General features: G+C 31.5%; 1 protein-coding gene across 1 annotated transcript; it reads right to left on the bottom strand.

Annotated features, from left to right (window-relative positions):
• Positions 1-2,945: 2,945 nt before the first annotated feature.
• On the bottom strand, positions 2,946-4,900 carry LOC105166360 (CBL-interacting serine/threonine-protein kinase 6). The gene has a single exon (XM_011085691.3). It carries the CDS (start codon positions 4,536-4,538, stop codon positions 3,267-3,269), a length of 1,272 nt encoding a protein of 423 aa, XP_011083993.1. The 5' UTR covers positions 4,539-4,900; the 3' UTR covers positions 2,946-3,266.
• Between the last annotated feature and the right edge of the window lie 10,841 nt (positions 4,901-15,741).

The raw sequence follows: 15,741 nt of genomic DNA, 5'->3' as shown, positions 1-15,741 counted from the left end.
AGTACACCAAATTTGTCAATTTGAGCTGAATGTTTTCTAGAACGACTAACAAAACAAAAGTAATATAAGTTTAAAATAAATAGCTCCATCACAGGTGATTTTGACAGTAGCAGTTGGGGGACAGAGCCAATATTGTGAATTCAATCTGGTATAACTGATATTAATATTGGAGTTCTGGCTTTGGAAGGATTCTAGGATTGTTTAGCAAAGGAGATAATCTAGTCAGGAAGTAGAAATTGTTTATGCATCAATCAGCTTACAATTTCTGCACCACCAAATACGCCAGCAGAGCGACAGAAAAAAGGGTTTTATCATGGTTACTAAGCTTCTTTGCCATCTCTTGCATCCAATAAAGCATTCCAATAGAGTTCCGGTACAAAGAAACCTAATGTAAATTTGACAAGCTCCATACCTGTCTCGCGAAACTCTCTGTCTTCAAATGTTCAGATTAGCAGTAGTAGGCAGGGTATTCAAATATGCTCTGTAGAAGAAAAAAAAAACTTTAATCTTTGTAATCCTTGCGTAAAAGCACAAGTTAGTGTATTAAATGCAGCAATAGGGACCTCCAAGGCCGCTAAATTAAAGCGTTGAAGATACTTCCTCAATTATTCTCCTTCTTTTGTTGTAAAGAAAAAAAAAGGCTCATGATTGTCTTTTGACATCGTTTACTGTTGGCAAATTAATGGAGAAGATAGTAAAATTCTCCAACGATCAGATGAATCCCGAGGGCAACTGATTGAACCATTTTTTAGCCAACCATGTGAAGGTGGTTGCATACACACGACACTTAACCCCAGCAGTGTAATAGTGGAGAAGCGCAACATTCTCAAAGCAAGTTAGGTGTTCCTGTAGATCCATGGTTCCGTCGTACTCCGATAGGATGGGCTCCTTCCAACTGAGGGGGAATTCATCTTTCAGGATTTCTTTGCTGAAGGGGATGCCCTGCTGCTCCTCCAAGAGCGCTCCCATGATCTAGTACTGGATGTTTGGAGGTTTTTCTGCAGGCACTCCAGACGTGCGAGCCACTGAGGAGGGACGTCCTGCTGGATTTGCAGGGGGAGTCCCTGACCTCCTAGGACCGCGGTGTAGCAGCAGAGGATACCTTTTTACTTTTCTCTTTTGAGACTTTCAAGTTGGACGGGGTTGCTACTCGAGCTGGGACTAATGTGGTCATTTTCTCTCATATGGCCGCCACATCATCTGTTATATTGTCCTTAGAAGTCCTGGGGGGAGCCCTTGGAGGAGATGTCTAAGGAGGTACTGGGGCGTGGAGGCCTAGTCAACGAGTCAGAGAGCCTAGGAAGTCTTGCGACTGTCATCCCACTAGTGTGGGTCAGGGGTGTCCCTAGCACAACCTGAAGAGCCTGGGCGTTACCAGCCGTCTCAACGACTTTCTCCTTGTTCAGTGCCTTGCTAGGTGTTTCCATTGTTATTCACGTCGTCTACTCTGTGTTCCCATAGACGGTCTTTTCCCAAGGCCGAAAAGAATGCAAATTCTAAAAGGGGGAACCTACAAAAAAGGTGTTAGCACTCCGACACCGAAATTAGTATTGAATTTGAGATTGAATAAATCGAAAAGTAAATAAATGTGATTGAAAAATCGTGATATGATGAATAAAGTCGAAGAAAAGCATAAGAACACGTGATAATTTGTTTGTATATTGTTTAGAGAATGCTTAGAGAGAGAGAGAGAGAGAGAGAGAGAGAGAGAGAGAGATGGTTCAGAGAGTAAAAGAGGTATGAGGGGTGTCCCCCGTATGGGGGGCTAAATCTGTATTTATAGAAAAAGTGCCCCCGTCTGCTGGGGTCTATCTCCCTTTCTCAATTCTTGCGCAAGGTGGTTTGGATCGTTGGAAGGAGTAGGTTGTCCTTATCCGCAGCTGAATGTGCTTTAATAGGAGTCTCCTTCAGTTTAGGGAGATCACTCACCTGCAAGTAATTAGGCCGATGTGGTCCAAGGTGGCTGCTGACACTTGGGTTGATGAGGTGCCATATGGAAAATAGGCAGCCACGTATGTGGGCCTTTTGGGCCGAACGATTTGACGTATGTGGGCCTTTTGGGCCGAACGATTTGACGGCTTTGATCATAGTTCGAGTTGGGAAATACCCTGGACCTCCGAGTCGGGCTATGTCCTAGGCGTCTTCCTAAGCTTCTTTAGGTTGTCTATCTTTCTTCTTTTTTAAATTGCTTGAACCTTTTTGAGCCAGCCTATTTTTATACATATCACAATTGTTTGTAAAATCAAATTAAAAATATATTTACACACGTATATATTTACATATTTACTTAAACAAATATTCAATTAATAAACTCAAAAGGGTTGATGAACTAATAAAAATATACATAATTAATATATCTTTATATGCTAATTATGTAAATATAGTAATTTTATATATATATATATGTATATTTATTTTTAATTTGGTTTGACAAACAAATAAAACTAAAATAAAATGAACCTCAAGTATTTTAGCCCACAAAATAAAAAGAGCTCAATAAACAAATAGAACTAATAGTAAACAAATGGTAATCTTAGAATTTTAAAAATCTGTTTTTTTTTTCACAAAGTAAGTTTTGTAAGGATAAAATAGACTTTTCAAACTTAAAAAAACAAAAATTGGAGTTTTTTTAAAAATAAAATTTAATACTTTAAAAAATAATTGATGTGAAATGAATATACTAAGAGTGGTAATTATAGTTAACCCACATCTTTTAACCTGGTAAGTATAATTAACCCCCAAAAACAAATTCCAACAATTCCTCAAAGCACATGATTGCGTGCCTGTACCTAAAAGTATTCATTGCATATCTGATAAGATAAGACAGGCAAACCGCAAACATCGCACACTTTTTGCAGTTTCTTGGCAACTCCATCCACCACCAATAATACCAATTAGAAGCTAAAGTGCAATAATCCAATAAGCTGATAGCAGTAAGAGAAGAGTAGAACGATGAATGATCCCCATTCGCACCAAGAGCAACTACCCACTTGCACCTGAACTCTGAATCACAGAGAGATCATTTACAGAGAGACACACCTGAAACAACCGACGACACCTTAATGGGTGTCACAGAATATTCAAACACACAACACGGGAGCAATCGAAATGGCAACAAATCACAAATCAGAGACTCTAACATTAGGTCTCTTGAATTACAATACAATTTAAGAATAAGGAAACCAACTGTTTGGAAATGGAATCCACGCATATTCCCAGATCTACCCACCTGGGATTATTTGTGTTGGGAACTTTCTTCGAACACTTCAAGCAAGCGTTGAATTCCCACTTGTTGAGGTCCATTCAATGTCTTTAAGCGCGGGTCTAAGCTCTTTGCTGCAGAATTGATTATACTCAAGAGTATCTCCGCTAGACTTCTTCACCTCCACCACCAGGAAGGACGGTGTCACGGCGAATATGTCGGCAGCTATACCCAGCTTCCCTTTCCTCCCACTCTCTTGCCCCTGCAGCCTAACGCATGAATCACTCTTCTTCACGCTGAAATTCTTTGTCTTCGCCACTTCCTCAATCTTGGAAATGACGCTACTTGCAGGCCTTGTGGTGGCGAATCTCAATTCTCCTTTTTCCACCCGCTTCTTCTCCTCAAACAGTGGAGACAGATCAAATCCTTCGGACAATGAAATGATATGAAAAGCATTCAAAGTCTTTGTTTCCTCTCCCTTTCCAAATTCCGGCTCTTCCTTAGTGCTCAAACACCTAGGCATTGATTTTTTGAACCACGGCGAGTCCATGATCTTCGCTATGCTTATCCTCGTGCTCGGATTGGGATCCAGCATCTTGGTGATCAGTTTCCGGGCTTCAGGGGAAAACCACGGCGGGCATTTGAAATCTCCCCTGTAAATCTTTCGATACATAGACATAATGTTTTCATCCTGGAAAGGCAAAAATCCCGCCAACAGCACGTAGAGAATCACGCCACAGGACCAAATATCGGCCTTCGCCCCATCATAGCCTTTTTTCCCAATCACCTCGGGTGCGACATAGGCCGGCGTCCCGCAAGTCGTGTGCAGCAAACCATCCTGGCTGACATGGTCGGAAAAGGCACTCAGCCCGAAATCCGTGACCTTGAGATTCCCCTCCTCATCGAGGAGCAGGTTCTCGGGCTTCAGATCACGATGGTAAACACCACGACTGTGGCAGAAATCAATGGCCGAGATTAGTTGCTGAAAGTAATTCCGAGCTGGTTCTTCACGCAAACGGCCCTTGGCAATTTTAGCAAACAGTTCGCCGCCACGGACAAATTCCATAGCGAAGTAGATTTTGGTCTTGCTGGCCATGACCTCGTGGAGCTCGACGATGTTGGGGTGGTGCACCATTTTCATTACGGAGATCTCCCGCTTAACTTGCTCCATCATCCCAACGCGAATCACCTTCTCCTTGCCCACCACTTTCATCGCCACGCTCTTGTTCGTCTGCAGATTCCTCGCATGGTACACCTTCGCGAACGTCCCGTGGCCCAGGATCCGCCCCAATTCATACTTTCCATGCAGCACACCGCATTTTTCTTCGGATCCCATAGCCTTAAATTTCTCAAAGAGAGTAAGATTTTACAGAGCTTCTCCTAATGCTTTAGTTAAAAAGATAAAACAGATATAAATAACGGTTATGGAGCAGGCGGCGATGATGGTTTCACCCGTCCTCGACGTGCTTCCGGTGGCAGTTACGGCCGCTGGTGAGCGGTTTCTTGGCCCTCCCGCCGCTGATTTGAGGGTTAGAAACCGGAGATCTTCTCATCTCTCTGCATTCCCTGGCTGGGATCTCTCTAATTTTGACAGCAAACAGAAACAGACAAAGAAACAACGATCTCTTTAGGGTTTGCACCACTCAAACTCCTGCCACTACACACAGGTTTCCCATCTCTCTCGCTACGACGCTCCGAGTGGTCAATATATAGCAAGATTGCGAGGGTATATTTGTCATTCCCCTCTCACCCTGCAATTCCAATCGGACGGCTGCGGAAGAAAGTATTGACACGCGTGTCGAGATCCGGGCGGGATGGAACTGACTACGTTGGAGCTACGTGAATAATTGACGAGGCCACGTCTCCGGCACGTGGGACTACGGTTTTCACTTTTCCCTTTCATTGGGGAAATTTGGAAACCGCCGTTTTCTTTGCTCCGTTTGGTTGCGAATTGCTAACATTTCTCGCTCACACACTCTCTCTCTCTCTCTCTCTAATTGAGTTGGTAAAGTTGACACTCATTTTTTTTTTTATTACTAAATATTGTAGTAATCGGTTTCCGTCAGTATATAAAAGAAATATTAGTGTCAAATAATAAAAATATATATATAAAAAGAATAAATTATAATAAATATAAAAATTCAGATGAAAAAAATATATAATTATGAGATTAGTAAAAATTATTAAAATTACTAATTCGATCAAATTTTTTAAAGAAAAGAAATAAAATAGAGAGTAAATTTTGGTATTCAAAAATTAGTACGACAGATTTACTTAACATATTTTATTCTAGTTGTTAAAATTTAAATTTCATGAATAAGTTTAATTATGAATTTAGGTCCTACTAAATGTATGTATATTTTTTTCGGGTAAAGATAAATTTCATAGATAAAAATAAAGTGAGTAAAGTACAACAGTGCTCATATGGTATGTTCTCCCTCAGCAGGCCAAGTAATACGCCACAATCTATATAGTATACTAGTACTAACAGAGCTAGACAAATTTATGCTGAGAGTCCGTAGTCTAACGTCCTCTATGATCAATCTTGCTAAGATGACCGGTGTCCTAGCAGTGTGTTTGAACCGCCTCCTATTGCGTTCCCTCCAGATGTGATACACGCATGATGCAATACTAAATTTATGTATATTTATCTCACTTAATGTGATTTGTCTCACTTTTACACTTTCATAATCGAGTTTAGTTACACTTTTAATCCCATAGGATCGAGAGTTTCAATATTTTTAATCCTCTATTTTATTAGATCTTCAAAATAGTACGAAAATTAGAAAATTTTGACACAATTAGTTCCATAATTTATGAAATTTCAAAATAATTTCAAAATTAAAAAAAAATCAACACCTTAAAGTAGATAATTAAATACATCGAATTATTTTTTATTTTAAGATTATTTTAAAAATTCTGTATAATAAAAAACTAAATATATTAAGTATTTGTCATTTTGGAACCATTTTAATAAATTCTGGTAAGGTGGTTGTAATTTATAGAGAATAAACCTTGTTCTGGTTCTTCCGTGGAGCCAAACGGAGTTTTAGGTGAGTTATTACCATTTGATGAGGGGGGAATATTCCTTCCCAATCATGGCATGGACCCACTCTGAGTTTGAAGGACTGCTGCAAGTTCGGTGTATTGGATTGAATGATATTAATTGGGAATCTCATTATAAATCCCACTACATGATACTGAGAATGTCATTTCTCCTGTCGTAATTTAGAGTTTTTTTTATTTTTAATTTTTATTAATTACAAGATCTGCACTATTAATTCAGTAACATATTTTTATTATATATTTTAACGGAACGTGTCATGTGTTTAGCACGTAACTGTTATAGCTTTTACACTTTTGATTTCATATATGACAATATTTTTATTTTTTATCTCATAACTTTTTAAAAGTAGCATTTTTGGTCGTATAACTTTTAAAAAATAGTATTTTTTTATTCCATGCACTTAATGATCACGTGGCATTTTTCTTTAAAAATCCAATGAAAATATGTCACGGGACCAAGAATGTTATTGTTTTTTTAAATTACGAAAACAAAAGTGAAAATTTCGTAAGTAATGAAATCAAAAGTAAAAAAATTTTAAGTTATGAGACGAAATGTGTCATTTTCCCGACAAGCAATGGTCTTCTCTTATTGTAATTAAGTTAATTAAACATTGATTAAGCCCATGTGCTAATCATCTAATTTTTCACTTCAACAATTAATTTTCATTAATTATTAATTTTAAATATGTATAACTAGATAACTAATCAATAACTACTATTAAAATAAATAATTACTTATTAATGACATGACATACTAAGTGAATATTTTTTTGTTTTTAGTTTTACATGACTTTAGAAAATAAGTTGGATCACATGTTTGATAAAATTATACTATGAATTATTATAATTTATAAAAATAAAATTATTATAATTTATAAAATGAAATTATTATTCTAAAAAATAATAATCAAACCCCCCAACCCATCCCACCCCACTCCACGATTGGTTTTCCCTTCCCTCACTCGCTCGCCAGACCTCGGCCCCGCCCCCTGCACCCCACCGTCGCTTCTCGTTTGGGCGAAGGCATCGCCCTCGCTGCTGGGCGATCCTCCTCCCTAGGGGTGAGGAGGGCACGGCGGCACGCTTCTCTGCAGCCGTCATCGCTGCTTTTTATAAAAAATTAATTTTTAATTAATTTAATTAAAAAATATTATATTAAAAATATTAATATGATTATATATTTGCATATAAAATAATATTTTATTATTATATAATATACAATATTATATATACTAGATTTGAGATAAGGGCAAAAATATCAAAATATGACACTTTTCAAAATAATCTTCGCAATCAATGCGCGTGTGCTGCCAACTTGGCCTTATGGGGTTTTTTAAACTTTGTTTTATATCATAGGGGGTGTAATTGATACTTTAATTTTTACAAAGGAATTTTGAATATTTCTGAAATCACAGGGAGGTCGTTGGATTTTTTCCTTTTTTTTTCTCTATAAGAAAAGGGGTAAAATATACTTTACCCCCTTAAACTATTTGTCATATAATATTTACCCCATAAACTAGCAAATATAATTTTTTTCCTTTGATTGGACAAAAATGCCCCTCATTCTTTGAACAATTATATTTTTTTTCAATATAATTTAGTATTTTACATATTAAATCATCACCAAATTATTATTTAATTAATTATTTTTAATAAGTGAAGAATTTACATTAAAATTAGAGTATAAATTAATATATATAGTAAATACACAATAAACATAAGGGATAATTACACTCTCCTCCCCTGAGATTTGATGTAATTACACATAAACCCCCTATAGTTTGAGAAATTATATTTATCACTCCTGATATTTGCTTTCGTCTAATAAATAAGTCTTTCTATTAGTCAAAATTAATCGAATTTGCTAATATAGGGACTTGTTTGTTAGATCAAAGTAAACGTCAAGGGTGCTAAATGTAATTTCCGAAACTACAGGGGGTCTAAGTATAATTACACCAAATCTTAGGGGAGAAAAGTATAATTATACTAAATATAATATAACCAACAACTCATATATGCTTCTTAAAAGAAATTGATAAATGTATTTATTCTACTAATTTATTAGTTCACTTTGAGTCTGTAAAAAAAAATCAAACTATTTAATTCACTAATTATATTTTATTTTATTATAAATAAAAAATATTTTTTCTAATTAAAAAAATTAATTAAACTTCAAATACAAAAAATCCTTTGAACTATATATATATATAATACAAGAGCAATATTGTCAAAAAATTTAATTATGAGTGGTATGTGTTACATTTGTTAGTTTAGGAGGACAATTGTTACATGACGAATAGTTTAGGGGAACAAATCGTATTTTATCCTAAGAAAAAGGGTAATTACTTTTGTACTCTCTAATGTATGATCTATTTCCATAAATTCTCTTTAAAGTTTTGTATAATTATGGAAACTACCATTAACAACTAATAACAGGAGGAGCTTGTGTAATGATGTTGACGTTCTGAGGGTGCGTGTGTAATTTTTTAAAAAGTAGGGTAGTTTGCATGTATAAATGATGTTTATATTTTTTGTGGGTATATGTGTGATTATTTGAAAGACGGGGAGTGATTTTGTGTAAACAGACTATAGGTAAGGAGTTATAAATATAATTATTTTCTATAAATATGAGACAATAATATTATTAAAAAAAATTATAATAAATTTATATGTGCATGTTTTTTGCTTTAAAATATTAAGAATTTTAAAATATGTGCTGTTTATATATACGTTACAATGTCTATAAACTATTTATATCGTTATTTAAACTAATAAACTAATAAGAAGTTTATGTATTATATGTAAGTGTAAATAAAATGTACACATTTTATTAGATATTTTATAAATATATTTATATAAATATAAATATAGGTATATGTATAAATATAAAATGTATATACAAAATAATTAAAAGGATTAGGTTCAGGTCAAGTACAGGTCCAAATCTCTAAAACCCAAGATCAATTAGGAGCCTTGGTTAAGGGTTCAAAATAAACTTAACCCGAATCTATTGTCATTCACCCGTACAACAAAAAATAATCTATAAATATCCACTCTTTATGTTTTAAGTACAATTTTTATTGTCTTAATACTTCATACAACCTCACTACAAATAAATGTAAGATTTGGGACGGATAATTTGGAACTCTTGAGGAACGGAGTGATGTCACAATCCTCTTATATTTCATTCTTTATTTTTGGAACGACAGAACCATTACAATAGCCGTTCCAAAAATTGATTTACAAGACGTGTTCCTAGTATGTACCAAAAGTGGAATGGTAAAATATTATAACGCAGTTTGGGACTCTTTTATAATCATTGGAACTGTCCGCCAATGGCAGATGGATACTGTTTCAAAATGAGGTTCAAGAGACCGTTGAAAAATGGGGCAATGGAAAAAAATCGTTTCAAAATGAGTTGCAATTTGAGACGGTTTAGTCTTTAGAAATGCTTGTATTACAGTATCCGTTCCTAAAGTGTGATATTTGTGGGATGTAGTTTGTGCTTTAAGTACCATTCCAAAGGGAGATACAATTAGGCACGACTTCAATAGATAGAAAATATTGAATTACAAAACTTGTTTCAAAGCCTAAATTTTAACGGCCATTTTTGCATTCCAAAATGTGGTCCAAACCTCATTCCTAAATGTGGTGCACTGGCTATATTTTAACATAGGGTGGCAGATGAGTCGAGTCGGCTCGACTTTGAGCTCGACTCGAGCTCATATTTGGGTGTTCACCAGCTCGCGTATTTTTTATTTTTTTATATATATTTTTTTATTTTTGAATTCTTTATATATTTAATTTTATATTTAATATTTGATAAGTTTTATAATTAAAATTGACCATATATTATAATTATTAATCAATATCATATATTTTATTTTGGATAATAATAAATTATGGTACTTTTATTTATATATTTAATCTTTATATAAAAATAAATTTAATCAACAACTTAGTAAATTATAATTTTTTTATAATTAAAATTATTATTTAATATGACATATATAAACTTTATGTTATATTTTAATATATATTTGTATTACGTTATATTTTTCTTAAATTGACAAGTAATTCACTTATAAATTTTTATTATTTATAAATTTATGTCAAAATTTAGTAATTCCTATGAATTAATCTAAAAATTATAATAATAATAGCAACAATAATAATAATAATGATGATGATGATGGTGGTGGTTGAACAATTCTAATTATTATTTTATTATATATATTATGAGATTAAAAAGTTTAATCAATAAGTACGATATCTTAAAATTCGGGCACCTGATTCATATGAAATTTAAATATATACAAGACTGTGCCCATTAAATCATATCCGATGGTATGATTTAAAATCACATGGCCTGATTCAACGATACACCGTCTTGAATGATTACTCTTATGTTTCGAGTATGATATCACAACATCCGTATATCCAATAAATCTAAAACTTTACCAAATGTATTTTTTTTTGTAAGTTTTATCATATCTAACGGTCAGATCTGAATTTTGATGGCCCGATTAACCCACCGCCGCCACTTGCCCACCACCTTTTACCCAAAATAAGGTTAGTAATTTTATTTATATATGTAATATGTGCAAAATTTATATGTAAAATATGTAATTTTTTGCGCGAAATTTTTGTGTAATTTTTTATGTATGTAATATGTATAATTTTTGTATAAAATGTGCATTTTTTTGGCGAATTATTATATGTAAAATATATAATTTTTTGGGGAATTATTATATGTCATTTTTATAAAAACATTCTGAATTTCACTAAATTTGAGTAATTTTTTCATATTTTTTCTGTAATTAAAAATTTAGAATGTATGTATGCATGCCATTTCTATGATTTTTCATATTTTTATGTAATTAAGTTTTTTCGATTTTTCAAATTTTCAGAATGTGCATTTTTTTTTAATTTTCTGAATTTTTTTATGCGAATTTTCTATTTTTTTTTTTGCAATTTTCTGATTTTTCTATATTTAAATATGCATTTTGCATTACAAACTTTTTTGAAAATAATACTTTAATTTTTAAATATAATTTTTTTTCTCAAAGATTATGTACATATCTCAGCAAATTTATTTGGAGTTAATACATATTTTAATAGATGTATAAATATACATTAGTTATAATGAAAACAAACGCAATTATTGTGAAAAATTCATATTTCTATAATTATGTGAATTTTTTTATAATTTGCTGCAATTTTCTGAATTTCTTTGAAATTTTATGTATTTTTTCTATTTATTAAAAACTTATTCTATTTTTCTGTTTATTAATAAAAGTGTTTGTGTAATTTATTAAATTATTTTTCTATAATTTTGTGTAATTTGTATAATTTTATGAATATTTGTGTAAATTCTGTAATTTTATAAATATTTATATAAATTATATAATTTTATGAATATTTTCTAATTAAAAAATTAATATTTACTATAGTTTTATAGATTATGTCTAATAGTAGCCTGCATCCTCTAGGACATGGTTTGAGAGGTCAAAGGTAAATTTTTTAAATACTTAATTATCATATAATTTAACTTTTTAATAGTTTAACAAGTTTGTAATTTTATGTAATTATTGTGTCATTGTCTACAATTATTCGGTAACATTATGTAATTATTGTGTCATTTTCTGTAATTATTCGGTAACATTCTAAAATTTGTGTAATTATTTCGTTAATTTAGAACATATTTAGTACAAGAATCACAATATTCTTTTATTTTAATATTATTTTATTTTAAAAATCACTATTAACATGTCCTTTCAAGTCCGACTGCAAATTCCATGAACGCATCAACGCAGTGGTGTGAGGACCCCCTGCCCAGATCGAGGACGATATGGACGTCGCTGATAAGGAGGGTTTAGATTAGATTTCTTTTTATAGTTTGTAATTCGATAATTTTTATTTTAATATAATATTTTTTTCACTAATTTTTCATGTTTCGTAATGTTTATTGCATTCCATTATTTAATATTTATTTAATTAATTAAACTCATACATATAATTAAGTTTCATAATTAATTATTATTTTAAATTATATAATTAAAAAATCAGAAAGTAATTGCAGACAAAATGTTACAAATTTCAAAACAACATCGTTAGAAAAACCATTGCTAGAATAGTTTTAAAAAAGTATTCCTAAACAAGAATAACCGATCATAAATATATTCCAATTCAATCTAAAGCATACACCACAAAGTGTTCCAATAAATACTTTAAAAACAGTTACAAGAGTGCGTTCCTAATAAACAATAAATTGTCCCTAATGTATTCGAAAAAATGCGTACAATATATACGATTTCAATTACCATTTCTAAATATATCACCATATTAAATAACAGTATTTTCAAATTTCACCCGAGCGTATTCCAAAAATCGTTCGAGAAGTATCACGAATTTATTCATACAACCGTTCCAAAACTTACCCAATATGTTCCAATCAATCAAATCAAATTTTCATATTCAAATACATTATTAGGAACGGTCAAGAATAATATGGTAAAATACACGTTCACTTTAGGAACGGTACTACACAAATCGTTCCTAATTTTTAGAAATGCCGTCTATAACGATGGAACATAAACCATTTCAAAATTCATTTCAAATTGATATCTTCAATTTCCGATCGTTCCAAAAAGCAAAAAAATAATTTCTAAATCCCTCCAAAATCCTGCATTTTTTTATAGTGCACGTCGTTAAGCATTTATCTCTTATGCGGTAGTGGCCTAAAGAGAAAACAAATACTTGGACTAGAAATATTTAATGTAATATATACCCCAATAATGCTTCATCATAACTTATGTTGAACAAACAAGATATGGTAAACAAATCAGAGATAAGTTTTTCTAATATCTAAAAATCAAACTGTTTCACCAATAATTCTCTTCCTTTAACCACAGAAATTATAGGGCTTGTTTGGTTCGAGGAATTTGTCGAGGAGAGGGAAAGAAAACGATCATAAAACCGTTCTCTCTTGTCCACATACAGAGGGGAAAAAGAAAGAAACAAAAAATGAGAAGAAAAGTATAGCTAAGTTTAGAATACTAACAAAAACTGAGGAGGAAAAGGAGAGAAAAAAAGGGGAGAAAATATCAAAAAATCCCAATTTAAATTGAATCTGATCGCAGTTGTGGAATCGACGGACATTATTAAAATATGTAATTAATTTTAATTTTATATTATTTTAGTTCTTATATTTTTGTTTGTATGTAATTTTCAATTTGATTTATCTCACTTGTGGAACCGATGGATGTTATTAAAATATGTAATTAATTTTAATTTTATATCATTTTATATCTTACATTTTTTATATAATTTTTAATTTTATTAGTTGTTAAAATATATAATTTAATATTAATATACTTTGATTAATATTTTATAATTATAAAACTATTTAAAAAATTCAAAATATTATAAAATTCAAAATATTATAAAATTCAAAATAATAAGTATTATTAATTAATTAATATATTATATTCTTAATTAATATGTAATTATAATTAATTTAAAAATTAAAAAAAAAGACAAAATTGTCCCAAATCATTAGTACTAAGTAGAACTAACAATTTGGTGCCGTTTCTAACGACAATACAAATAAAAAAAAATTCCATTTTTTTTTTTGAGAAGTGGTAGACTTATAAATTTATTTATTTTTTTATAATATTTAAATAAATAATTCGATTTTATGCTATTTCGCCCATGACTAAAATTGCAATTCTCATTCGAATAAATTTGGACTTCATTGGCTAAAACCTCATGTCTTTTTGTTATAGTTAACTAAATACTATTTAATTATAATTGCATTGACTATTAATCGTTATTTTTGTAAAAGAGGCCTTAATATTAATTACAACTAAAAATCATAACAAATATTTTGTCCACAGACAAAATTATTATTAATATTAATTAATCATAATTAAAAATTAAAATTTTATTTTAACTTTATTTTATTATAATAAATAATATTACTTTATTATAATTTCTAAATCATAGTAACTTATATTATAAAAAATAATTACATTTTTTTGCTGTCATAGTTGAAATTACTGAATAAAGTTGGCTCCATATGATGTAAATTTAGGCAAAGACAGGCCGCCGTATTACTTGGCGGCGGTAACAAGACAAATTCTGCCACCAAATGTCTGCTACATCTCGTGGGTTTGATTCCTTACTGTTTTGTTTCCGAACAAAAACGATTTTAGTGTAAATTATAGTCTCATTTTTAAATATTTGATTCAATTATGAACATTTTATTATTATTTAAAAAATATAAATATTTTTATCAGATAAAAAAATAAATATATAATCCATAAACGGTGAGCTAATATTATTATTTTGGCGTTCTTAATTATGTTTGGAAAACTATTAAAAAGAAAATCTGAGAGTAAGTAAAAAATTCCTAAAATGTATTAGTTCATAAAAATATTTTTATAAACTTATAATTTCAAATAGGTATTTTTGGTCAGTTCATTATAAAAAATAAATGAAAATCTAGCGAGGGCTAACGGAATGATCTCGTTGTTAGACGGAGTCAAAATAACGTGGGATTCTAGTTTTCTAAATAACAAAGAGGTATTTGTTATTATGTCAAATTTTAGGGGAGTTGGCTGTAATTTACCTAGAATTTTAAATCGAAGTAAGCTTGTGTGAATTAGACGGTACAATGTTTGGTATAGCTAATAGGTATCTAAAATATCTTATAAAATGTTGAGAGTTTATAATTATGTTTTATAATAAATAAAAAATAAAAAACACACGAACGTCGCAACATAAACAAGAAAGCAACTTCTTGGTGGAGTTCTTTTATCACACTTTGGTATTACATTATTGTATGTAATAAGGGTTAATCATGGTAAAACTCTCATGTGATAACTTTGCCTTCCTTTTGTTCTTAGGGGACACTCCAATGATATGAGGCTCAATATTTCATTGTGAAGATATTAGGTTCAAAAGCCACTGGCGACGTGTGTGAGTGGGTGCGTGCGTGAGTGTTAAAAAGAAAAAAAAAAAACTTTGCCTTTCAAAAATAAAAAAACTACCAAATAAGACGAGGATTCGCGTGTTTCTCCACCAAGTCGAGTCAACTCACAAACCCTAATGTTGACCATTGATGCTGTTAAAATCCAACAAAGCTCATTTCAAGAAATCAAAAGTTTATTGAAGAGAACTAATCAGTGTATGAATACAGATACAAAGCTCTGTTATATATAAACTGTAGTGGAAGTTAATTAACTTCCCTATCTAATCCTAACTCCTTCTTACTCCTTCTTAACTAACAAACCGTCGCTTCAAAGAAAGACTAATAAAAACGTGTTGAAGCAAAGTGCAACTTTATATAGCCGTAGGAAAAATAGCGAGAACTAAGCACTGTTCTTCTTCAACCTGTTTCTGCTCTACTGCCAATGAGTTTACTAATCTTAACATCCCCCCCGCAAGTCGAACCTGGTGGCCACGCAAGA

This window comes from Sesamum indicum, linkage group LG7 (assembly GCF_026168435.1).
Source record: "Sesamum indicum cultivar Baizhima isolate 11 linkage group LG7, ASM2616843v1, whole genome shotgun sequence".
Classification (NCBI taxonomy): domain Eukaryota; kingdom Viridiplantae; phylum Streptophyta; class Magnoliopsida; order Lamiales; family Pedaliaceae; genus Sesamum; species Sesamum indicum.
The sequence above is the reverse complement of the archived record's forward strand: the minus strand, read 5'-3'. Positions and strand labels throughout refer to the sequence as shown.

Excerpts from the sequence above, each read along its gene's own strand:
- LOC105166360 (XM_011085691.3), bottom strand. The coding sequence starts at position 4,538 with ATGGGATCCGAAGAAAAATGCGGTGTGCTGCATGGAAAGTATGAATTG.